The sequence below is a fragment of the Drosophila biarmipes genome, chromosome 3R (assembly GCF_025231255.1).
Source record: "Drosophila biarmipes strain raj3 chromosome 3R, RU_DBia_V1.1, whole genome shotgun sequence".
Classification (NCBI taxonomy): domain Eukaryota; kingdom Metazoa; phylum Arthropoda; class Insecta; order Diptera; family Drosophilidae; genus Drosophila; species Drosophila biarmipes.
In genome coordinates, this window is record NC_066616.1 from 5352697 (window position 1) to 5376560 (window position 23864).

The 23864-nt window shown below is 37.3% G+C and overlaps 7 protein-coding genes and 1 long non-coding RNA gene across 11 annotated transcripts; 5 read left to right on the forward strand and 3 right to left on the reverse strand.

The window, feature by feature from the left end:
- Positions 1 to 613: 613 nt before the first annotated feature.
- On the forward strand, positions 614 to 1813 carry LOC108027116 (protein D1). Its single transcript, XM_017098333.3, has 2 exons — positions 614 to 809; positions 1017 to 1813. Exons 1-2 carry the CDS (start codon positions 645 to 647, stop codon positions 1515 to 1517), a joined length of 666 nt encoding a protein of 221 aa, XP_016953822.1. The 5' UTR covers positions 614 to 644; the 3' UTR covers positions 1518 to 1813.
- An 828-nt stretch (positions 1814 to 2641) lies between these two features.
- Positions 2642 to 3478, reverse strand: LOC122819129 (uncharacterized). The gene is made up of 3 exons (XR_006368553.2): positions 3412 to 3478; positions 2774 to 2792; positions 2642 to 2702 (listed from the first exon to the last, which is right to left on the reverse strand). It is a non-coding gene; the product is annotated as an uncharacterized LOC122819129 (long non-coding RNA).
- Positions 3326 to 4153, forward strand: LOC108027405 (protein D2). Its single transcript, XM_017098844.3, has 2 exons — positions 3326 to 3497; positions 3550 to 4153. The coding sequence occupies exons 1-2, from the start codon at positions 3417 to 3419 to the stop codon at positions 4030 to 4032; spliced, it is 564 nt and encodes a 187-aa protein (XP_016954333.1). The 5' UTR covers positions 3326 to 3416; the 3' UTR covers positions 4033 to 4153.
- Positions 4154 to 4388: 235 nt separating this feature from the next.
- On the forward strand, positions 4389 to 5561 carry LOC108027404 (protein D3). Its single transcript, XM_017098842.3, has 2 exons — positions 4389 to 4623; positions 4987 to 5561. The coding sequence occupies exons 1-2, from the start codon at positions 4495 to 4497 to the stop codon at positions 5464 to 5466; spliced, it is 609 nt and encodes a 202-aa protein (XP_016954331.1). The 5' UTR covers positions 4389 to 4494; the 3' UTR covers positions 5467 to 5561.
- Positions 5562 to 5944: 383 nt separating this feature from the next.
- Positions 5945 to 6664, reverse strand: LOC108027406 (probable small nuclear ribonucleoprotein Sm D2). Its single transcript, XM_017098845.3, has 2 exons — positions 6518 to 6664; positions 5945 to 6385 (listed from the first exon to the last, which is right to left on the reverse strand). Coding segments are annotated over exons 1-2 (360 nt in total). The 5' UTR covers positions 6520 to 6664; the 3' UTR covers positions 5945 to 6027.
- A 248-nt stretch (positions 6665 to 6912) lies between these two features.
- LOC108027416 (tRNA:m(4)X modification enzyme TRM13 homolog) lies at positions 6913 to 8318 on the forward strand. Its single transcript, XM_017098858.3, has one exon. It carries the CDS (start codon positions 6983 to 6985, stop codon positions 8306 to 8308), a length of 1326 nt encoding a protein of 441 aa, XP_016954347.1. The 5' UTR covers positions 6913 to 6982; the 3' UTR covers positions 8309 to 8318.
- A 606-nt stretch (positions 8319 to 8924) lies between these two features.
- Positions 8925 to 11426, reverse strand: LOC108027417 (uncharacterized). 4 transcript variants are annotated; one of them, XM_044095667.2, is made up of 8 exons: positions 11243 to 11426; positions 10416 to 10475; positions 10325 to 10354; positions 10039 to 10262; positions 9829 to 9982; positions 9541 to 9776; positions 9360 to 9465; positions 8925 to 9110 (listed from the first exon to the last, which is right to left on the reverse strand). In XM_044095667.2, the coding sequence occupies exons 2-8, from the start codon at positions 10462 to 10464 to the stop codon at positions 9085 to 9087; spliced, it is 825 nt and encodes a 274-aa protein (XP_043951602.1). In that variant the 5' UTR covers positions 10465 to 10475; positions 11243 to 11426; the 3' UTR covers positions 8925 to 9084. The 4 variants fall into 4 exon arrangements, with proteins under 4 accessions (XP_043951602.1, XP_043951601.1, XP_016954348.1 ...); XM_044095666.2 differs by having other exon boundaries at positions 8925 to 9256; positions 9312 to 9465; XM_017098859.3 differs by having other exon boundaries at positions 8925 to 9259; positions 9312 to 9465; positions 11243 to 11425.
- Positions 11427 to 16068: 4642 nt separating this feature from the next.
- On the forward strand, positions 16069 to 17913 carry LOC108027138 (nuclear hormone receptor family member fax-1). Its single transcript, XM_017098357.1, has 2 exons — positions 16069 to 16693; positions 17702 to 17913. Exons 1-2 carry the CDS (start codon positions 16069 to 16071, stop codon positions 17911 to 17913), a joined length of 837 nt encoding a protein of 278 aa, XP_016953846.1.
- The last annotated feature ends 5951 nt before the right edge of the window (positions 17914 to 23864 follow it).

Genomic DNA, 23864 nt, shown 5'->3' on the forward strand with positions numbered 1-23864 from the left:
TTATGACTATAAAAAAAAACAAATGACTCAAAATCTGCCAAGCGTGCCACGACTGTTCCGAAGGTCCGATTTTCATCGATTTTTTTGCTTTTCCAGTTCACAACGACAAATCAAAATCGAAATTTGAACGGTTGCGAAATTTTGAGTTTCACCGGCTTAATAGGGTTCCCAGTAAATGTTGCACTTAGTCAATATTTTATATCTTTGGAAGGCTAAAAGATAAGTTTATGATAGTTTTCAATAAACAACCATTTTGGCAGATTTTGACTCAAATTTATTTTATGAGTTGATGGTCAGTTATACCTTAAGAAGTTTTTATACTCCAGATTAGCATGTTAAAGAGTCAGCGGCACTTAGCTTAATAGTCTGTCAACTAAACGAGGTACTAACTGATATTGTATTGCATGTTTTAGAACCCGCCAGCACGCAAGTGCTGTGGGTGGTGGCGGCGGACCACTAATTGGCCGTCGGCACGAATATTTATTTTATGAAGTTTTAGGGGAGCAGCGAAGGACAGATTGCCTATACCTAATGGTCAGCTGTTTTTGCTGGCCAATTGGCCAGGTAGAAACCAGCTGTTGGATGAACTAGGTATTTAAGACCAGCAAGTCCCGCACTTGCAGTCAGTAAAACCTTTATACACGATGTTGACCAGCCTATGGATTCTACTTGCCCTAAGACTTGGCCCTAGCCTGAGCCTGAAATATAGCAGGAGAGACCATCAGTCGGACACGGAAGTCAGTAAGTTCATGAGGACCCTTGATGTGATACCAGATGTAATCCAGATCGGGCCTCAGGAGTTCCTAAATGTGAGTAAAAAAGTGTATCAAAGCTTGTAGTGTAGAAAGCTTGATTTTCTTAAAAAGAGTTTTGTTAAACCAAATTCTTCCGTTTAGAGTTATTCAACAAATAAATATTTTTACGCCCATAATAGAGAGTTTTAACTTGAAAATTTTCATTCAAGGGGGTTGTTTGTAGCTTCTTTTTTTTAATTGTTTCGCGTGTTTCCACAAAAGGTCACATACCACGGCGAAGTAGCAGCACATTGTGGAGAGTTGCTAGAGCCCATGCAAGTACGCGATGAACCATCCTTAACATGGCCCGCAGAACCGGAAAACTACTACACACTGCTGATGGTTGATCCGGACGTACCCAACGTCATAACGCCCACACACCGGGAGTTCCTGCACTGGATGGTGCTGAACATACCCGGCAACAGACTGGCACTTGGCGATGTGCGCGTGGGATACATGGGCGCCACTCCGCTGAGGGGAACCGGAACCCATCGGTTTGTCTTCCTGCTCTACAAACAGAGGGATTACACCAAGTTTGACTTCCCGAAGCTGCCCAAGCACTCGATCAAGGGACGTAGTGGATTCGAAACGAAACGCTTCGCAAAGAAATATAAATTTAGGCATCCAGTGGCTGGAAACTTCTTCACAGCCACCTGGACCGCCGATGTTCCTGCCCTTACAAAGGTCATCGCACTCGGCGCACGCAAGGCGGCGCAAACTTAAGTAATGGTTTAGTTACTAATAAAATGTAACTAAATTAAAATGTACTCCGTTAATTACCATTTACCTTCAATTTCTGTGCAACAATCTTCGAAACCTTCGGTTCTAATATGACAAAACAAATGACAACGTTATTAGATACCCGTCTCTCTGCTCATTATAAATACCCATGTATCGTTCATTTCCATCGGGTATTTTCGAGCTTCCACTAACACACCTCATATCGTGAACCTAGGTGGTACAATTTTGTAAGCAGCAGATTTCCTGTACATATTTACTAAAATCTTATATATATCTTATCTATTGGTCCGATTTGCATAATTGGGCAATGGGTATTGATAATAAGAACACCAAGACAGTACTCTATTGGCGAGTGCCTCGACTATCAGATACCCATTACAAGGGTGCAAAAGTGGAATGGATATATATAAGCAGCAATGTGATATTTTATGGCGCCAATTTTATACAAAGTAATATAAGAGTAAATACACGAGCTGCGCAGGAAGACCATGAGTGTACAATCCGAATACCAAAATTCTCTCTCTTATAGATTCCGAGATCTCACAGTTCATACGGATGACGGATTTGGCTAGATCGACTCGGATAGTGATTCCGATCATGAATTTATATGAACGCTTCTTTGTACCTGTTACATACTTTCCGACGAATGTAGAATACCTTTTCACTGTAGTAGTAACAGATAAAAAAACGTTAATTGACATTCACTGTTCAGTGCACATAGTACACTTTGCCATTGTGGTCTAGGCCATTTCGCGTAACAAACTTCTACCAAGCTAAGGAATCGAAATCTGAAATTTAAATTCTCTACTCTAATTCTCTAATTTTTTATTGATTTTATACATGGCCTAGACGAGAACACTACACTTTTTTTGACCCACAGTTTTAGGTTTAATGGCGTCAGATTAAACATGGCATGCTCGCGTAACGAACAGGCGGTTATATTATTTAAGTCACTGAAGGAGATACGTCGATGTGCAGGAGAATTCTTAAGAAACCACCGGCCGCTAAGGATATTTTGTTCCTGAGTTTGGATTTTAGAGTGTCCAACAAGAGAACCATTTCAAGCCGCAACGTTATTCTTTCGTAATTCCTAAGAGTTACAGAATAACTTTTTCGAGAATTTTAGGGGTGAGATTCTTGTATTCCTAGCTACAGATACTGTGGAACCTTAAATTGGTGGAAAAATGGATTGAATGACAAAACTTAAAAAACTTACATTATGCGCAGAAATTTGTTACCCGAATTATTGGCTATCTGCTGAAAATAAAAATAGAAAATAAAAGTTTTATGAATTTTTTTTTTGCTATTCGGTCTTTGCTAAGGGTTTATTTAGATATAATTTTCATAATATTGACAAAAATCTTGCGGTCGTGAACGTTAGCAAAATGGAAGTCAACTTGGGCTTAATCTAGTACAAAAAAAATCTGCAAGTTTGTACGGAATTTTCTAAAGCAAAAACTTTTCTTTTAAAAAGGATTGAGTAGCTTTCACTCGAGTTTGTTTCCAAGCAAATATTTCTATTTGTGTTTTTTTTATTGAATTAATTATCCATGTTGCTTTATTAACAATTAATTGCATTTCTATCTTCTTATTAGATTGCAATAAAGAGATTTGGTAGAAAAAGGGTAAACAAATCATATGTTTTCCTTGCGAAATAATTAAACGTAAAAATGCCTTTAAAAGTAGCTAAAAATAATTTAGAACATTTTATTGTTTCTGTACTGGTTGATATGCCCATATATTATTTTCTTTAAGATTTAAGAAATTTTTAAAATACTATCACCAAGGTTTATTCGAGAATAATGTCGGCACTGTGGATTGTTTACACATATACGAATTTTGGAACTTCTCAAATTTAAACTACATCATTACTTACCAAAAATGTCCGAGGCCGCTGTTTGCTTTGCAAAACACAAGATCGTGCCGGATATCTTGAAAACGTGCCCCACTAGTTTGCTGAAGGTAAGCAAATCCGCACTTTTAATCACACGCTTTACATTTAGTATGCTCCCAGGTTACTTATGGCGGCGGTCAGGTGGTGGACATGGGCGGTGAATTGACGCCCACACAGGTGCAAGACCAACCTAGGGTTGAGTGGGAAGCGGATCCGTACGCCCTCTACACGCTAATCCTAACCGATCCTGATGCTCCCAGTCGCAAGGATCCCAAATTCCGCGAATGGCACCACTGGCTGGTGGTCAATATTCCAGGCAATCAAGTTGAGAACGGCACGGTTTTGACCGCCTATGTGGGCTCTGGTCCTCCCCAAGGCACAGGTCTCCATCGCTACGTCTTCTTGGTCTACAAGCAGGCTCAAAAGCTCACGTGCAACGAGCCTAAAATCCCGAAGACGAGCGGCGACAAGCGAGCCAATTTCAGCACCACCAAGTTTATGAGCAAGTATAAGCTGGGAGATCCAATCGCTGGCAACTTTTTTCAGGCACAATGGGACGAATACGTGCCCAAGCTTTACAAACAATTGTCCGGTAAAAAGTAGCTCGAGTTTCTGCTGTCGACAAAAATGTATTTTACTTATTTAAAGGTTTTTGTTGTTTGATTCCAAATCCACGAAAATCCAACTGTGAAATAAAAAAAACGTATTACAAAAGATCACATTATATTTTTCTAACTTTTTCTTTTTTCCGACTTCCACACGCAAATCGGTATTTGTAATTATTTTAAAACATTTATCATATAAAAATGTTTAGAATTTGCAGCTGATTGCATTCATTACCTCTGAAGCGTAACTTTAAATAAAGATATCGCTAATTGCAGTTCTGGGAATACTTTTTTCCAGTTGTTTGTAAAACAAAAAGCTTTCAGCTTCGCTTTTAAAGTATGGCATCACGGCAAACTCGTTTCAGTTGCTGACAGACCTTGTTTGGGCGCAGAGGAGATTTCTGTTACTCCACAGTTTTCGTTTTGTCTTTATCATCTACGAAATAGTTATTCTACAAAGATGTTTTTGGTTCTATTGCCGTTAATGAGCTGCTTGCTGGCTGTTCAAGCTAACTCCGTGGAGGAGGTTTTCCGATCCCATGAGGTGGTCCCCGATGTCATTCCCGAGCCGCCAAACCATTTATTAAAGGTGGGGAAACTAACAACATACAAAGAAAATACAATCACTAAAATATGAGGTAAAAGTAAAAAATATATAATATTCTTTGGCATTGATGTTTATATATGTTCAATGTACATATATATCTTGCAAAGACAAAGAGGTTGAAGGAAAACTAAAAACATAGCTCGTCACAACTTTCTGATCAAAGGTCAGATGCAGTAAAACTATTTAGGCCAAGAGTGTCCAGCTCTAAATGTTTTTTTTAAGTTAACGGATTTTAAGATCAAACAACACATTTTCATAGAAATCTGCCATGCGAAAAACACAACATTGAAACCAATTAAAAGTTTAATTTAAACAATTGACTTACAAACAACCTTCCAATCAAAGGTCACGTACAGCAACGACCTGGTGGCCAAGGATGGAGTGGAGCTTACGCCTACGCAGGTAAAGGATCAGCCGACCGTGGAGTGGGACGCGCAGCCCGACGACTTCTACACGCTCATCATGACCGATCCCGATGCACCTAGCCGAGCGGAGCCCAAGTTCCGCGAGTTCAAACACTGGGTTCTGGTCAATATCGCCGGCAATGACTTGACCAGCGGGGATGCGATCGCCGAATACATTGGCTCTGGCCCTCCCCAGGGAACGGGTCTGCATCGCTACGTCTTCCTGCTGTACAAGCAACCCGGCAAACTGGAGTTCGACGAGGATCGCGTGACCAACAAATCCCGAAAGGATCGACCGAAATTCAGCGCGGCCAAGTTTGCCAAAAAGCATCAGCTGGGCAATCCCATTGCTGGAACTTTCTACCAAGCCCAGTACGATGACTATGTGCCTAAACTGCACAAGCAACTTTCGGAAAATTGATGCTGTTCACCCTGGCACTTAAACCAATAGGCAGGCATTAAATACATTTAAACTTTACAAATAAAGAAATGTTAAGGAGATAAGTTCTAATTCAATTTGCGAGTTAACGATTGGGATTTGATGTAAAGTGCAGTTGATTTTTATAACACAAAACTATTCGTTCTCAAAAGCAAGAGCTCTTAAAGTTGGATTCTGTACATTTTACTACCGTCATCACCGATTTGAAATGATTTGTATAGTTTATTTAATAGGAATAAATAATGAATTGATCAATACAGTATACAGCTTCCTAAAAATGAATTCTATACTTTCCTATCATCTTGTTAAACATATTTAAACAATGTATTAGTTTTTGAATGTTTTCTTCACTCGAATATTGGTTGATCTGATAAACTCATATGAAAAGTGAATCTGCTTAATAGAAACCTTTCTGTGGCAATACAAGCTGAAACTTACAATTACAACAACGGGGCATGAGTTTCTTGATGAAGTGAATCGGTTTTCAGATTTATTGATTGTAGTTGGTGGTTATCGGTTACTATACGTTATGGCTACGGTAGACTACTTCCCGGCCGCCGTGGCCAGGGGATTTCTGAGTACCAGGATCACGGAGTCTCCGCGCAGGAACATCTTCGATATGAAGCGGTCCTTGTTCACGGGCTTCACCTTCTTCTTGCCCTTTCCCGTGCGCGGCAGCTCCGTCCACATTTCCTTGACGTTTTCCAGGACCATGTTGCAGTGGCGGTCGAAGGCCTTCACCCTGCCAAGGAGCTTCTTGTTGTTGCGGCAGTTGATAAGCACCTGGGTGTTATTCTTCACGGATTGCGTGAGCACGGACAGCGGCCCGGTGTTGAACTCCTCCTCTTCCTGGCGGGCCAGCTCCTCCGGAGTGAGTTCCGATTTTGGTTTCACAAGAGCCCTGCAGGGAGTAAAATTAGTAAACATTTACAACTCGCGCGTGGAACCACCAATACAAAATGCCGGCGCACATGTGTAGGTGCCGGTGTTCCCGTTTCCTATTGGTCGGTCACTAGTTTCTTGGGATACTTACATGGCGATATTACTTATGGCTTGTTAAATGCAGTTGAAAGTCTTATAGCGTCCCTCTTCAGTTCCTTTTTTTCGTTTATTGTCGGCAAAAACTTTCCCAGCGCGGCTTCCTCCTTTGCTTGATTTTTAGAGATGACACGCTAGCGATGGCACTATCGGCTTTTCGTTTGCGTGGTATATCTTGGTATACAACTGGTAACAATGAGCGATTTCCACTAGTCGGTGTGGGCCTTTAAAACAAGTTACTTTATAAATTAAACGCGTAGGGATTTCCAAGGGATCGAGGTGAGTAAATATAATTAAAAAATTCGTAGATGGCATAGACATACTTAAGAAAGCTAACCATTATACATTTATATTTTACATTTACATTTTTAGTATTTTCTCACCTCTGCAATGAAGGTCACACTGACTCGCACGAGTTTATTTTTGACTGGAAGAAAGTGTTTTTGTGAAGGATTACCGAATGGAACCCAAGAAGCCAAAGATGGCCTCTGATAAGGCGGAGGAACCCGCGGCCACCATCTGCTCCTACTGGGTGCCACGCAAGAAGCGGCGCTGCAAGATGACGGCCAACAAGGGTAGTCCCTTTTGTGGCGCCCATGCCCCACCCACGATAAGCCCCTCAATTTCGGATGACAAATCTTGCGAAGATTCCTTCCAGGAACGAATTCCCTGTCCCCTGGATCCCAAACACACCGTCTTTAAAAGAAAGCTAGCCAAGCACTTGACCATTTGTAATGCAAGGGACCAGGAAAGTTCACTTCCCTACATTGTAAAAGGACTAAATTCTGGAGAAGATTTGGGAGATCTCGGGGACCCAGAAAAACTTAACCAAATTAAACTTCACAATCTGTCCGATGAAGAGTTTTACGGTTTGATAGACAAAGTAAAATATCTCTATGACAAGCACATTGGTTCTAGCATACAGGAAAAGCAGTTGGAGCATAGTTCTCTAAAGGAGGAACTGAATCGCAAGGACTACGGCCAGGAAACGCTACGTCAGCTCATGCAAGCCTCCAGCTTGCTGGGTATCCTGGAGGAGGACCATCAGCTGACGGATCACACAAGCTACGTGGAATTCGGCGCTGGCAAGGGACAATTGGCCTACTACCTGGCCACCGTTTTGGAGGAACAGCAATTGACTCAGTCCCAGGTGATTCTCATCGATCGGATGTCCCTTCGCCACAAAAAGGACAACAAGGTGGCCAACAAGGAGCTGGTGCAACGCATCCGTGCGGATATCGCCGATCTAAAGCTCTCCGCTTTGCCCGAGCTGAAGAAAGCCCAACGAACGGTGGCTCTTTCGAAGCATCTCTGTGGAGCAGCCACGGACTTAACACTGAGATGTATGCTGGGTGATGGAGGTGCCAGCACGGACTACGTGCTCATCGCACTGTGTTGCCATCATCGTTGCTCCTGGCAGTCATATGTGGGCCGCGCCTTTCTCCAGGAATCTGGTATTGGACCACGGGAGTTCGCTATCCTGACTAAAATGGTCAGTTGGGCGGTTTGTGGCACGGGCTTAAGCCGCGAACGGCGGAAGGCCATGGAAATGGCAGAAGATCAGCCCGCGGAGACAAACACCCAGCGACTAAGTCGCGAAGAGCGCGAAAAAATAGGTCAACAGTGCAAGCGGGTGTTGGATTACGGACGACTGGATCACCTGCGATCGCGCGGTTACCAAGCGGAACTTAAGTTCTACGTTCCGAGGGATGTGACTCTGGAGAATGTGGTCCTGCTGGCCCGACCATCCACTTCTAAACTGGAGTGCCAAAATAAAAGTAGTTGATTTTAAAATACGGAGTTTTATTTACTCTCATCTTTTCAGATTTGAAAAATAATAGAAATTAAGTCTGACTATAAATAATCGCTATGGCTTCTTTTGACGCAAATCAACTAGAATCTACATTTCAAAGCGTTTTCATGATTCCATTCTGCTATACGCTCAAACAAATAGGCTTTAGGCGGGCTTTAATGGATTTAGAATTAATTCTGGATTTTATACAGCATTTTTATCCAAATTGAATCCAAGCAGATTTTCAGTACTTAGTGACAGCGATATTTTGTTATTTATTTTGATCTAGAGATACAGGCGCGATTAAACTGATCAATATTCTATCGACTGAAAATGTTTCATTTTATTTGTTGATATATTCTTTTCTTACCTTTCATGCTCTAACGTCTCACTCGATAAAAATCAATGAGGGATGCGTTTAGTCAAAGCTCCATTCAGCGATTCCGGTATATAAGATATTTAAAGCAGCTTTCGCATACTGTCCTCATCTTTTTTACGATATTAGGACTTCTACGACTTTCTTGAAATAAACAAGGTAAAATTCACCCAATATTATCCTATACAATTAACCGATACGCTTTCTGAAGCGGATACAAAATAGAGCAGGAGATTAATGCTTTTAATTTAATTTTTTAATTTGACAAATGTACGAGTACATTTTGCTCAATTACATTGTTATATTTTCAGATAAATTTCGAGAAAATTTTCTGATGGATATTATCATCAGGGTTTCCATTTCAGATTACACTAGGTAATGCGCACTTTCAGGGTTAGCTCCCTGTCCAATGAGTTTTTTCTAAAATTAAGTTTGACTTGGCAGTCTAATTTTTTATACAACTTCGAATTTTCTTTTCTTCCGCGATGAATGTAGGTTCTTAACGCATCTCATTGCTTTAGTCAACGCTTTTTTAGCCGGTACAGAAGGCTCTACCTGACTGACGGCTTCTAAATGATTACTTGTTATTCAAATAATTACAATAATTGAATAAAAACTTACTTAACAGCGCGGGAAGAAAGTTTTCGAAAACGTTAAGTTTTTTCTTACTTTGAGATCCGTCTATATTATACTTGAGAATGAGCTCTTCAGAGAATATGTTTCGAATTGATCGACTCATCTTTTGGCGGCTTAAGAGCAGTACCATGTGCTCTATCTGTAAATGAGAAAGCAGTTTTGCACGATTTGCATTCGTCTGTTGTTAATAATAATTTTAGAATGTTAAACTTACATATTTATCGCAATTCCCTTTGTTTATTCTTTCATCAATTTCCGATAGCTCATCATCCGATTTTATGGGGAAATATTCAAATATTTCGAATTTTCGCGAAGTTTTAGCCTTGACCTTCACATTAAGGGGCGACCCCTCTATTTTTCTTTTGCCTGCGTGAAGGGTTTTCACGCATCTCATTGCCTTCGACAACGCTTTCTCAGCGGATTCAGAGGGCTCCACCTGACCGATGGCATCTAAAATGATAATTGGTTAATGAAATAATTACAACAATTAAATAAAACATACGCAACAGCGCGCGAAAAAAATTTTCAAAAGATCTAAGCCTTTTTTTATGTTGGGCTCCATCCAAATTGTAATTTAAAATGACTTCCTCCGAGATTATGTTTCGTATCGATCGGCTCATTTTTTCCTGGCTCAAGAGCCGCACCATGTGCTTTATCTAGAAAATGAACGACATATTTTGCGTTTCAGAAAATTACAGAACGTAAAACTTACATATCTATCGCCACTCTGCCGTTTTATTTTTTCGTCAATATCCGATAGCTCCTCGTCCGATTTTATAGGGAAATACTCATCCATTTTATCATGAACCTCGCCCTCCACCTGGGCCGACTGCTCAACGAACTCCGTAAGTGTCCCAACTGCCTTGGTGAGCATCTCTACGGCATCCTTCACGCCTCGGAGTTCAGCCACAGCCGAATGAAGGTCGTTCTGGATTTCTTTGTAGGCATAAAAACCTAGGATAATATATTCCTATTATTCAAAAAACTAATCAACTTACCATTGACTTTCTTGAACAAAGTATAATGCTCTGTAAACACAACAATAAAATGAGTTTCATAGAAGGAACAAAAGATACATTCAATACTCACGGCTTCCTACGCTGTCCTCGCAGAAATAGTTTGGGGTTGGCTCATCCATACTCAAAAAGGCTTGAAAATAAAAATAAATGGTTAAAAAATAAGAACGAAAGATAGCTTCAGCAAGCCGAAGTTTAATTCATGTTCAGACATTATTACTAAAACGGAGGGGGTGCCAAAAGTAAAAAGAAATATCTCCTTAAACAGCTTCATTTTGCTAGGAATATGATTAAGCTCCTTGGCAATTGTATTTACTGATTTTATTGATCTTACAATATTTCAGCAAAAATCATTAAAACTCCCATATTATAATTGATTACGATCGCACCATCAACAAACAAAAGTTCTAACTATTTACAATTTGATATAGAAACTTTTGTATGTTGAATGTGCGATCGTCAAGACCCCTGACCCCGTTAATAGGAGTGTTGGTCTTGTTGATCTGAAATTAGGTGGATATTTTCTAAAGTTCATTAATTCAGAATTCTAAGGCTACCAATCCTAGACAATTTGCCATAGAAAAATGTTAACATCCAACTGTCTTACTTTCAAAAATTTGTACACTAATTGCCTATCAATAAGTACAGTAAGACCAGATTGGGCTAACTTTTTTTTTAGTGGCAGATTTGGTCACATTGTTCTTTTCACATACTCTTCGTTATCTGAAAAATGCGGCATATTTTTGACTTTGTGTGACTCGCCGTATTTAAATCTATCCCGCCTTCTGAAAAGTGCCAAGCACATAGATTTTGTCACACTTCTAATCGAATCTGTGCAGGCGTCCTAATAGGGCACACAGCAGGCTAGCAGCACCCGCTTGCCAAAACCTGACCACTCACCAGATCAAGAGGGAAAAGCCAAAGGATGCCGCGCGCTTAGTCAACTACCCGGCTTAAACTATCCGATATTAGTAACACCTCCGTCGTTAGATTGAATAAAAACTAACATTAAGAAAACTGAATCTTGCTAGCAGCAATATTTACAACAGCTTAGCGTCGCGCACCATCAGCTGATTGCCAAACATCTGTTCGCGAAACAGTACTGGAAAAGTCCCCAAAGCTTAGCGATTACAGCATCCCAAGGCTGCCACATCCCTAAACTATGGGCGCGCTTATTTGAAATGACAAACATCATTAGCCTAACAGTTTTGTACATTTTAGTAAAATAACATACAACAATTACATAGAAATTTTAGAAAATAGCTTTTTTTAATAACATGGACCCACAGAGCCGTCACAATACGGAAATGGCTTCACCGGCTAGTGATGATTATGAAAAATATTCAAAAGGGTATGAAATAATATACTGCAACATTGTCATAAGAAACGCCAAAAAAAGTAGTCTCACACCTTTTCTCACTCACTTACGCTTGATTTGTTTTGCAAAAAAGAGAATAATCCGAATAAAGGCAGAGATCACTCAGACTCTTGGGAATAACATTTTTTTATTAGTTCTAAAATCGGACGAATATATCATATAGCTGCCATACGAACGATCGCAAAATTGATATGAAAATAATATGAAAAAATTATATCTTTGGTGGTTTTTAACATATAACCTCTAACGCTTGGAAACGTTTTTTAATTAGTTCGAATTTGGAATTAAATTATATCAACATCGGACGACTATATCATATAGCAGTCATAGGAACGATCGGAAAGTTGGTGGGAAAATAATAAAGCAAGTTATAGTTTCGGTGTTTTCTGACATATTACACATAACATTGGAGATATCGTTTCTTATATGACAGAAATAATAAAATAATTAATTTTTATGTAATATTTTTTTTATATCTATGAATTTCATTTGTTTTTCATACATGTTATCAATTTCAGTATATACTTTTCAACAATTTTGCTCTTTTGGACTACATTAGAATTTATGTACATAATTATATTTTCAGTAAAAAAATCTTAATTGGACTGCAAATTACTTGATTAGTTTTCTCAGTATATTAATTACACATTGGAATGTAATCCTAACATTCCAGTCCTTGAATCTAACTTGAATTAAATGCAATATCTTTTTTTTTTTTAATTATAACTTGCTTATAAAATTAACGGTTTTTGCTCAATCAATTTTGTTCAATGTTAAGATTACTGTTTTGAATATAAACTTTGGCTTGCAGTTTTGGCGTCATGTTTGTGTGCTATAAAAAAATTATATAAGCACCGAAAAATAAATAAAAATTAATATTTGTATAAGAATATTTATTTTAAGCGTTATTATTTATAGTAGAGCACATAGCGTGTGCATCTATAAGTCATAACTTTTTACTACTATAGTTTCATTGTTTTTAAGCAATTGAAAGCGAATCTTAACCTAATCGGAGTAAGATTATTTACATAGGTATTGAGAAGTATTGGAGGGTAGAGTGAAAATTAACTGCCAACATTTTTTTTTGGCTCAAACGATAGGTATTAACGAGAGCAATAGCCGCATGTATCATGCCAAATGTATTTCTGTTAAGTTGCAAGAGATTTCAGTCTATTTATGGGATAAATCAACATTTCGTCACATGGTTTATTAGGATTACAATGATAACTACTTATTTTACAATAATATGCGTTTTTACCAAAATTGCATAGTCAAATTAAAAAAGGGATATTATGGGGATATTTGAAGGAGTTGAAGTAAGTTGCCTTCTAAAAAAACATAAGTGCAGAAGCGGAAACTAATATCGAAAACAATTTAGACATAATAATCACAGGGATAAAAACTAGGCTATGCTTACACAAAAAGATTCATCTCTATTATAGAAAGAAAAGACAGTGCTGAGCATGCGACTGTCTATCAAGTATTAAAGGAGATACAAATTTAGACCCTAAATGTTTAAAATGTTGTTCATATATTTAGTGGCGGATATAACGGTCAATACCGGCAAAGAAAAGTTGCATTAAAATAGCTTTTATCTGAATGATATTAAATGAAATAGCGATATAATTGAAACGTGTCTTTCCGAGCTCATCAAATACATTAGAAAGTGCCTGCACATACAATATATTAATTTCCTCCAAGGGAACAATGCTCAAAGTTAAACGTGAGAATCTTGGAAAAATTTCTTTTAGAAAAAATATTTCTCACCGCTAGAGACTTAATCCAAGCTAAGACTACCTTTCAGAAAGCTAAAGCAGCTATGCTCTCGAAAAACTTAAAAAATGGGAAATGTTCAAAGACTGCTAATTGTAAGAGAAGTTAAAAAGATTCAAAAATAATGTTACTTCGAAAGCTAGATGTTGAATAAGATTTAGTTAATGGATCTATCAGAGATATTAAAGAAGCTGAAAAAAACATAAATATCGTTAACGCCCGCACTTTTAAAACTGTTGTAAAATTGACTATCTAATTCTAAGAAGAAGAATTTGAAATTGAATGTACCAAATAAAAGTTTGGTAAGGGTCATAGAAATAAAATTTCTGATAAAAGCATATATTTTAGGCGGCAAACAGAAGCTAATATTGAGATATCTTTATTTAAAAGAAATATAAAAAGCCAAAAAATATACGTGGTATGGAAAACCCAAATAATGCTTGTTATGCAAAGACTTATTTTCAATGCCAATCAATATATGATTGATAAAGCAATCAGTATTGAATGATCAAAATAGAAACTGTTTGCACAGGGAGCTGCAGAGAGTAAGCAACTTCGCGAACTCAATGGATTTATTCAAACCATAGCTTAGCGGTCATCTGATTAAAGTTTTCGAGTTATTCCAAAAGCTTTTCTATTCAACAATGTTACCAACATTATTACCTCAGATCTTTAAATTGCTATTTAGAGTTAGTATTTTATATAATTCTAGTATTATTTCTAATTTAGTATTTTTTTGTAATTTTAGTATGATTGTTGCTTGCCGACCTGTTGGAGGTAATTTATAAGCGATGATCAGCTGTGCCCCTGCCCACAGCTTTCGATTTTCGGGCATTGCAACAAACATAAAAAACAATAGAGCTGGAAAATTTATTTTAACTACTTCGATGTTTCTATGGTTTCCAGAAAAAAAACGTCTATGTATCGATACATCAAATTTTTTTAGTTTAAAAAAATAAAAAATGATTTTAATCCACATCATGTTATAAACGAATACCACAAATAAATCAAATGTGTAAAAGTTCATTATACAAAATTACGCTTTTTTTGAGAACAATAGTTTTCTTTAGTTACCCTTTTTTACTTAGTTATTATTAGTTTAGTTATATTCGGACCCGACTTTAAATTAGACCGTTAAATATTAAATATCAGCAAAAAAAAAAAGGTTCTCTGTCTATGACAAAACGATAACAAAATATTTCGGAAAACAATAGCATGTAAATACGAAAAAGACGAGCTTTTCTGAAAACACAGAACGCAAAAGTGGACCCAGAGCACGCCTGATTAATATTTCAAAACTTCGAATAAAATGTATAATATATGTTAGCACATGTTTTTTAACACAATAAGATATTTTAAACCACTAAATACTAGTTTCTTTGTGATAAAGAAATCGTGAAATAAAATTGATAATACCTTATTGGTTCTTCTGTTCGAAAGAATTTGGTATCCCACAGAATTTATTTTCTTTATCAGCCCTGTAGTGTTATTATACCCGTCACTCGTGGAATAAATGGGTCTACTAGATTCGTCAAAAAATATGTAACAGCAGGATGCCCGCTTTTCCGGCCCTACTTATAAAGGGAACATTGCCTTTCCTGCAAATAGCACGTGGTGCTCAGTAACAGGTATCTGACAGTCGAGACACTCGACTATATCGTTCTCTCTTCTTTAAAACTCTTCCTCTACTCTGCATTATCTATGAAATAACGATCAAATAAACTATCTACAACCTTAGCTCAGAATTGAATAAAAGCTGTGGCTCATAGCTTATGTTTAGTTAAATGGTTTGCCGATTTCCCAAGGAAATGCAGGAATGTGAACCAGGTACTTACAAATCCAACGCTATTCTTTCCTTCACCCAGGAACGTCTTCGTTGTTTACCCGAAATGTCAGTAAAAAAGGACTTTGGCGCGGACACTTCAAGTGGCAAGCGCGTCCAATCACAGAGCAAAACAATAATTGTTTACAAATTGTTAACACGCTCCGGAATAGCAGTAGATGATTGTCACTTTTGACGCGCCACGCCCCTGCAAGAACGTCTCGGACAAACAAAAATCCTCAATTCACGCTTGGCACAATGCGGTTCTACACTTAAGAAAACATACGAAAACATGTATACCTCAAATAAATTAATATGCAAATAAATTGTGTATTTCTAAAGAAACACTTAAAATATTACATAAAAAAGGGCCTTATGCAATGCAATGAACCCATTGATTAAAATGGTGGCTTTGAAAACAGTTGTGAGCAAACTGTGTTATGCAAAGGGCTAATGTAATCGTAATTCATTTAAAAATTGTAATATTAAATTAATATATATAATCTATAGATATATATGTATATATATCATACAGTTGAAGGAAGTTTACCTGATAACAAGAAAATCACATTAGGAAATGGACAAACGCTTGTTTTAGTAAGGCCTGTTTCAAAGGCTAGGAAAGTTATTTTGTTTGGTGCAGCTGGTTTGCATATCATTTGGGGGTATCGGACGACCAGGTCGCGTATAAAACCGCCAATAACCGTAAGGACCCGATTCAGTCCGTCGCGACTCTCATCGGCAGCGACGACCATGTCGAACTTTAGTGACTGCGCAGTGTGTGGCGATCAGAGTTCCGGGAAGCACTACGGCGTGGCCTGCTGCGACGGGTGCTCGTGCTTCTTCAAGCGCAGCGTGCGGCGAGGCAGTAGCTACGCCTGCATCGCCCTTGCCGGAAATTGTGTGGTGGACAAGGCTAGGAGGAACTGGTGCCCCTCCTGCCGCTTTCAGCGATGTCTGGCCGTGGGAATGAACGCCGCCGCAGTCCAGGAGGAGCGCGGTCCGCGCAACCAGCAGGTTGCTCCCTACCGGAACGCCAGGCGACATCCGCCGCAGTCTGTGCCAGTGCCTTGCCCTCCGCCGCATTCCCAGGCGCTGCACTTCCAGATTCTCGCCCAGATCCTCATCACATGCCTGCGGCAGGCCAAGACCAACGAGCAGTTCGCCCTCCTGGATCGCTGCCAACAAGACGCAATCCTGCAGGTGGTGTGGAGCGAGATCTTCGTCCTGCGAGCCTCCCACTGGTCGCTCGACATCAGCGCCATGATCGAGGGCTGCGGCGATGAGCAGCTCAAGCGCCTCATCTTCGAGGCCCATCTGCTTAAGGCCGACGTGCTGGAACTGAATTTCCTAGAGTCTCTAATACTGTGCAGAAAAGGTAAAATTTGGAACTCAGCTAAAAAGAGTAATTTCAGAAACAATGTCCCAAAAAGAAAGCTTAGAAGGTTATATGTTAAAAAGCACCAAAGATATAATTTTTACGTATTTTGCATTTAATTTTCCGATCGTTTCTATGGCAGCTATATAATATAGTCGTCCGATTTTGATAAAATTTAATTCGAAATTCAGACATAATTAAAAAATGTTCTTTTCAAGCCTAGAAGTGTATATGTTAAAAAGCGCCGAAATTATAATTTTTTTTTAAATTTTTTCCCCGATAGGTCTAGGGAGCTATAAGATATAGTTGTCCGATCCGGCTGGGTCCAACTTATATACAACCTGCAATAGAAAGAAGACTTTCGGGAAAGTTTCAGCCCGATAGCTTTAAAACTGAGAGACTAGTTTACGTAGAAACGAACGGAGAGACGGCCAGACGGACATGGCTAGATGGACTCGTTAAGTGGCGCTGATCAAGAATATACATATATACTTTATGGGGTCGGAAACGTCTCCTTCACTGCGTTGCAAACTTCTGACTGAAATTATTATACCCTCTGCAAGGGTATAGAAAGGTTGAAGCTTTGAGTTTTGTTGTTACCGCAAATACAAACGTTGTTATATCAAATGTATGACAAAGAAATTTTCAAACATTTCATTAAGAGAAGATTTCCTTATACCATATTAAAGTCTGGCAGTGAAAATTTACAAAAAGTTTAAATATTTGCTTGGAAAGGCAAAGTCATATTTTCGTTACTTAGCCTTGTATGACAGGCTTTATTTGCTGTAGTGAAAGCCTTAATTTGTTATTAATCTGAAAAAAAAACACTTAAAAAATGCAAATAATATCTGGTATCAAAAGTATAATCAGAATTGACTATTATTTCCCTTAATTTTAAAACCGTTTTTATTAATTGAAATCCTGGGAAGGTCAGTCGTATAAAGTATGTAAATGTTGTTGACTAAGATCAAAACCAATTTATTTTATTGATTATATCATTATTTGCAGAACTGGCTATTAGTACGGAGTACGCCGTTATCCTGGGAGGCCACTCGAACGCCGCCCTGGTTTCTCTAGCACGTTACACTCTTCAGCAATCAAATTATTTGCGGTTCGGACAACTCCTTCTCGGCCTGAGGCAACTCTGCCTAAAACGCTTTGATTGCGCTTTATCCTGTATGTTTCGCACTGTGGTTAAAGACATATTAAAAACACTTTAAGCTTAAGCTAAATACATTTAACACTTTTTTAATGATCCTTTGAGTTTTAAATTTCTAACTTTTTCGTAAAATAATAAAAGACCTTAAGTTCAGTGGTATGTGATATGTGATATGGTTGCTTTATGTTAGTCAAATGCATATCTTAACAGGTAAAATATAGTGACGATCGCATCATCAATAATCAAAAGCTTTGACATCAATTTAAAAAATATAGAAAACGTATTTATTTAGTCTCTCTGACCGTTTCTTTAACAGCTATATGTTAGAGTCATCCGATTTTTATTAAATTTAAATAGAAATTCTTTAAAATAAAAAAATGATATTCCTATTATTATAAGATAATAATATTCCTAATATTATAATTAATAATATTAATATGTTGTTTCATATATTTTTAAACCTTTGCCTGTTCATTAAAATAGCAGTGCGTTCACAATTGAAAATTACTATTATAAACACCACTTTGAGACAAGTTTAAGTTATAAAAGCTTAATTTATTTATTTTCAAATACCTTCACTTTTTTTCATCTTGAGTACTTCAATATTTAAGCAAATATGGATAATAACAAAAAATAAGGGACTGCTTATGACGTTCATTAAAATAGCAGTGTTAAAAGAAAAATATGATAAAATTAAATTAATCCTACTAAATAATGATTCAATAACGATCTAATATTTTGTTGTGTAGCCCTTATAGGGTATTACAGCTTCACATCTACGTGACATGGAGTTCACTACGTGACATGGCCCCATACCTCCTGCACAACGTCAGGGATTTCTTGGCCACATATCGCTTGATGTCCCCCCATAAGTTTTCAATGGGATTTAAATCCGGGGACTGTGCTGGTTTGGGATAAACCACTCCTTGGCCTTGCTGGTATGTTTATGATCATTGTCCTGCTGAAAAGTCCAAATTAAGGGCATTTCATCCTCAGCATAAGGCATCATTACGTTTCTTGGTATGTTTACATACACTTGTTGGTCCATGATCCCATCGATCTTATGTATGGGGCCCACACCGTTGTATGAGAAACATGCCCATACCATTATTTTAAGGCCAACATTCCTGCTTTGAGATGTCTTTTACCAAGCACCTTTCGTGGACTTCGGGAATTCAATTTCAATAATTTTTGTCCAATACTCACATCACCGACTCCCAAACTCAGGTTCGCTTTTATACCCCTATGCACTATGCGTCGGTCTTCTACAATTGTCGTTTTGCGTACCACACCTCGTTTTCGGGCTTAGATTCATATTTTATTGCATTAGAAATCATTTTGGCAGAACATTTTAAGAGACTCTGAATTTCATTATATGTTTTGCCCATCTTTATAAGCTTAATGATCTTTGAGGTGCTCTGCCCACTAAAATAATATTTTTCCATAGTTATTGTGTAATGCCGTATAGTTTATAAAAATGATCCTAATTAAACTCACTTTTCACCAAATTACAACAGTTTTCTGCGCTTTTCGAGGAGAAAACCAAAAACTGTTATTTCGGTAAACAGCCAAAAAGTTGTGCTCGTGTGCAAAAATATGAAAACAACCCAGGAACTAACCAAATCTAACGGGACTTTTACTTGTTTCTTATCTCCCTTAATCCATTTTGCAAAAAAATTTACTAGCGATCAAGTAACAAAAAGGACTAGACAAATAAACCGTTATATATTGTCGCTTCTGACACACTGCTGTTTTAATGAACACAGCTGTAAGTTAGTCTTGTGTTACAAATTGGTAAACTAGTTACGTATTTGCGCGCGGGTGAGTTTAACTTAGTCTCTCCTCATCTCCTGGGAATACTCCAGATATAAATTTATATTGTCTAAAGAAGAAATTTTCTTTTCACCACAGAGATTTGGCATGCCTTTCTTGATGTATTCCTGCGTACAAATGAACTGGTGACAATAAAGTGTTGTAGGTCGTAGCCTGGCACTTGGCGATATATCGATAAAAACCTTTTCGTGGCTGAATTCGCTTTCTCGCTGGACAGTGTGACCGCGTGGAATAAGCCATAGTTGAAAAGACTTAAAAATTTTCGAGAACTGTGGGTTTGACTTCTATGTAAATTATTCAGAAATTAGCTCAAAATAGGGCTCCTTGAATGCAATACCGTGTAAGTTGTCCCAACCTCTGTGAATGTTGTATTAATTAATTTATGTTTACATGGGAAATATTTATATATTGATAGTTGATTTAATTTTTATAAAATTTTCACGAAGCTTGCTTAAGACGATCCCCGGTCTAGCCTTATACCGTGCATGATGGCAAAACCTTTAGGAGTGGACCCTGAAAATCCGAGGTTGCCTTGCTGTTAAGCGATTTACTCGAAAACGACGGGGTTGAATTTGAAAAAATATGCACATTCAAAATGCCACTTATTTCCAAATGCCAGAGTGTCAAAAGCCATGACTTCACAATGGACAAAGGAACACGTAACATTTAGGGGGCATATACGGAGGTGTCACAGAAATCTTTTGTAACCAAAATCCGTTGTTTTGTACGTACATCAATGCACTAAGATTGTGAACATCATATTTTAAAATAGCTTTGGAAAATGGAAAATGGCAAGAGAAATAATCGGAATGAAATTTTGGACTATTGTATTAATTATTTCTAGGAAAGTTGCTTGCAAATTTCTATACGTATATTCTTGATCAGTATCACTAGCCGAGTCGATCTAGTTCAGGTCCATCTGTCCATCTGTCTGTCTGTCCGTATGAACGAATTTTAAAGGAATATTTTGTGGTCGGATGAGTCGACAATCGTTTTGTTTGGAGGCTGAGGCTCTCGGCAGTTTGTTAGACGACCACCCCCATGTGCTTTTTCACCAAAGTATACAGTTAAAATGGTAAAGCATGGTGGTTCGTCAATTATGATTTGAGCAAGCTTTTCGTACCGTGGAGTTAGGCCAATATATTGGGCCAAAACCATTATGGACAGGTATGTATACATCAACATTTTAAACGACGTTATGCTCCCATATGCCTCCAGCAGGATAACGATCCAAAACATACGAGTAAACATGCTAAGGAGTGGTTCGCTGCCAACCCAGTAAACGTCATGGAGTGGCCCGCGCAGTCACCCGATCTCCATCCTATTGAGGATTTGTGGTGTGACGTCAAAAGAGCAATCTTAGAAATCAAACCTAGCAACAACTTTCAACTTTGGGAAGCTGTGCATAGGACTTAGATCTCTATTCTTATAGAGAGATGCCAAAACCTGGTTGATTACATGCATAAGTGTTGTGCAGCTGTTATCGCAAACAAAGGATACGCAACAAAATATTAAAACAAAACATAAATATATATCAATTAAATACACCCTTAAATTAAAACCTTAAATCGGTTTTTTTTGGCTGTTAAAATTTTTGAAACGTTTCGCTACTATTATTTTGACCGAACCATTTTTTGTAAAAATTCACATTTTTAATTTTTTATAAAAATCTTATGAATTATCCTTAGTTGTTATTTATTATTATAAGCTACTACAAGTTAAGTTTCAATAAAAATTAAAAAAAAAAATTGTATACGAAATTCTATACTTTTATTTGTGGTAACTAAAAAGGCTATGTGGGCACTACTATTATTTTGACCGCAGCTGTACATGGTCCAATTTTGTAGTATATTGTACAACCCCTACTTTTTAAATAAATTATATATATATAAATCATATTATATATATATATATATACATATATATACACTCGCATATGTACATATCACACTTCTTTCCCTGAACTCTTTATTTGAAATAACAGATTTCTCTCAGTTGCATTGGTTTTATGTTACCTTAATTACTATTATTATTACTGCTCTCGACATACATATTATTTACATGTTTGTTTTTGTTTAAAAAGATTAGATAATCGATAACGGTCGATAATAGCCGAGTGCGACGCTCAATTCGCTCTTCCAGCTTCACACGAAGATGCGGGAACGCAGACGTATTTTATAGCTAACGCATTGCCATCTGTAGTCATCTTAATGTTCTTTTTTTATATAAAATAATTGATACTTAGTCACGATAATTTAATCAATAAATTTCTTTAAATACAGCATGATGAACCCATCTGCACTAATTAGAAGTCCTTATGAACTATGAAGCGATCGATTTAAAGAAAAATAAAAATTAATTCCATTTAAGATTTATTTTTTAAAAGCGGTTGTCTGTCAGAAAAAGTTTTGGAAGTTTTCACTTTGACGTCGACTTTCTAAGAGATGGACTATCGTTCAAGATAGGCACTATTTTTTTTATAATGCCCTCATGTATTTAGAGTGTATTTCAGCAAAAATATTTAAGATAAGTCCAATGATGTTGCACACAATTCAATATGAGGACAAACATCGGTTTATTTGTATTCATAGCTATGCCGCGGAACCTGTAGGTGATCGAACACAAGCTTGTATGGGTCTTTTACTCAGAAGTATCCAATTTTCATGGAACTGGAAATGGTTCGTCGAAAATTTTGGCTGTGTACCTTTAAAATAAAAGTATTTTAAGCATATTCAAAGTAATATATGTACATTTTTATTTTAGAAGTCCCTAATAACTGTTTTTGTTTTTAAATTCTTGATCACTAATCAATTTTCATTAATTTTGCCTGAGCAGAAATCTTATCATTAATTATTTTGCTCACAGTAATAAAATATTAACATTGCTCTAAAATATAAAATATGCTAGCGCTTAAATAGTATTTAAGTTTCAGGCAGGACCTTTTGTTGAAATATTTAAATTCTTATCATGTCGTTTTTGAGTTCATGCTTGAATTTTACGCTTGGGTATTGAATGGTCATTATCAAAAGGTATGAATATCAAAGAGAGGCTAAGTTCCAGGAACTGGTTTCTCACCCTCATGAACGGTGGCTTGTGATCCACATGCTTTAAAAGACCCGGATTTGTGTATCACCTTTAACAAGAACCCTTATAAGCTGAATAGTAGTTTTTATTGTTTTCTTCAACAGAATTATTAGCTTATACTCGTACGTATACATATATTAGGATTTCACATTGTTAAATATATCTTTACAAAAATCAAAAACCTTGCAATTCCCCCGGGTTCTGATTCTACATATGTATGTACATTTCATAAATTAATTCCAACAAAAAACAAAAATTGAGAAATACAAATTGCAATAAATTAATTTTTAAAATTAGATCTCTTTTTTACAGCAATTTTGCGCCATTTTCTTTCACGTGTTGCCAAAATCGGAATACAGTTCGAGGTCGGTGAAAAATTACCAATTACAATTACCAATTAACAATTACAACATCAAATGATGTGGTAACTTACCAAAATGCAGCGAACCAAATAAAGCATGTTCAAATTTCATCTCACGGAAATAATTTTTTTTCGTACCATAGAGGCAAATTTGAATCGGTGGAGTTCTTCAGGTAGTTTGTCTTGGAACAAATCTAGGAAATTCAAATCCTTGTGAATATTTCGAAAGTTAAAACTGGAACAGGTACGAATGATTTTTTGTGCATTAAGCATTGTTTATGTATGTATGGAGCGGTCAATTCAGCGCATACTGATGCGCTTACTGATTCTTTTTAACAAGTTTTAGTAAAGAAAATAAGTTTTAGACGCAGACACTATTATGTTCTTTACGATTTTAATAGGTTTTCAGAAAAAAAAATAAGGAAGCGAGTTGGCTGAATGAAAAACAATACCATACATGTCTTACTAGACTGTTTAATTTTAGACTCTTCCAACGGTAAAATGCATTCATAAGAGGCATTATTTACAATTTTACAGAGTAATTCAACAATTCAAGTGCAATTCATTGGAGTGCAAGTATTTTCCTTCATCGACGAAAACCGCGAGCTAACCAAAGGAGAGAGCGGGAAGCAAACACGCGGTAAATGCTTTTCGTCGAGTCTCAGATAAGCTAAGGAATTACCAAAAAAATACCAAACTTAGCGAGTGACCAGTTACTTGGGAGCTAATGTGGA

Coding starts and splice junctions, on each gene's coding strand:
- LOC108027116 (XM_017098333.3), top strand. CDS start 645: ATGTTGACCAGCCTATGGATTCTACTTGCCCTAAGACTTGGCCCTAGC. Junction 810..1,016: donor GGCCTCAGGAGTTCCTAAAT/GTGAGTAAAAAA, acceptor TTTCCACAAAAG/GTCACATACCACGGCGAAGT.
- LOC108027405 (XM_017098844.3), top strand. CDS start 3,417: ATGTCCGAGGCCGCTGTTTGCTTTGCAAAACACAAGATCGTGCCGGAT. Junction 3,498..3,549: donor GCCCCACTAGTTTGCTGAAG/GTAAGCAAATCC, acceptor GTATGCTCCCAG/GTTACTTATGGCGGCGGTCA.
- LOC108027404 (XM_017098842.3), top strand. CDS start 4,495: ATGTTTTTGGTTCTATTGCCGTTAATGAGCTGCTTGCTGGCTGTTCAA. Junction 4,624..4,986: donor CGCCAAACCATTTATTAAAG/GTGGGGAAACTA, acceptor TTCCAATCAAAG/GTCACGTACAGCAACGACCT.
- LOC108027416 (XM_017098858.3), top strand. CDS start 6,983: ATGGAACCCAAGAAGCCAAAGATGGCCTCTGATAAGGCGGAGGAACCC.
- LOC108027417 (XM_017098859.3), bottom strand. CDS start 10,464: ATGGATGAGCCAACCCCAAACTATTTCTGCGAGGACAGCGTAGGAAGC. Junction 9,777..9,828: donor TTTTTTTCGCGCGCTGTTGC/GTATGTTTTATT, acceptor TTATCATTTTAG/ATGCCATCGGTCAGGTGGAG. Junction 9,260..9,311: donor CTTTCTTCCCGCGCTGTTAA/GTAAGTTTTTAT, acceptor GTAATCATTTAG/AAGCCGTCAGTCAGGTAGAG.
- LOC108027138 (XM_017098357.1), top strand. CDS start 16,069: ATGTCGAACTTTAGTGACTGCGCAGTGTGTGGCGATCAGAGTTCCGGG. Junction 16,694..17,701: donor TCTAATACTGTGCAGAAAAG/GTAAAATTTGGA, acceptor CATTATTTGCAG/AACTGGCTATTAGTACGGAG.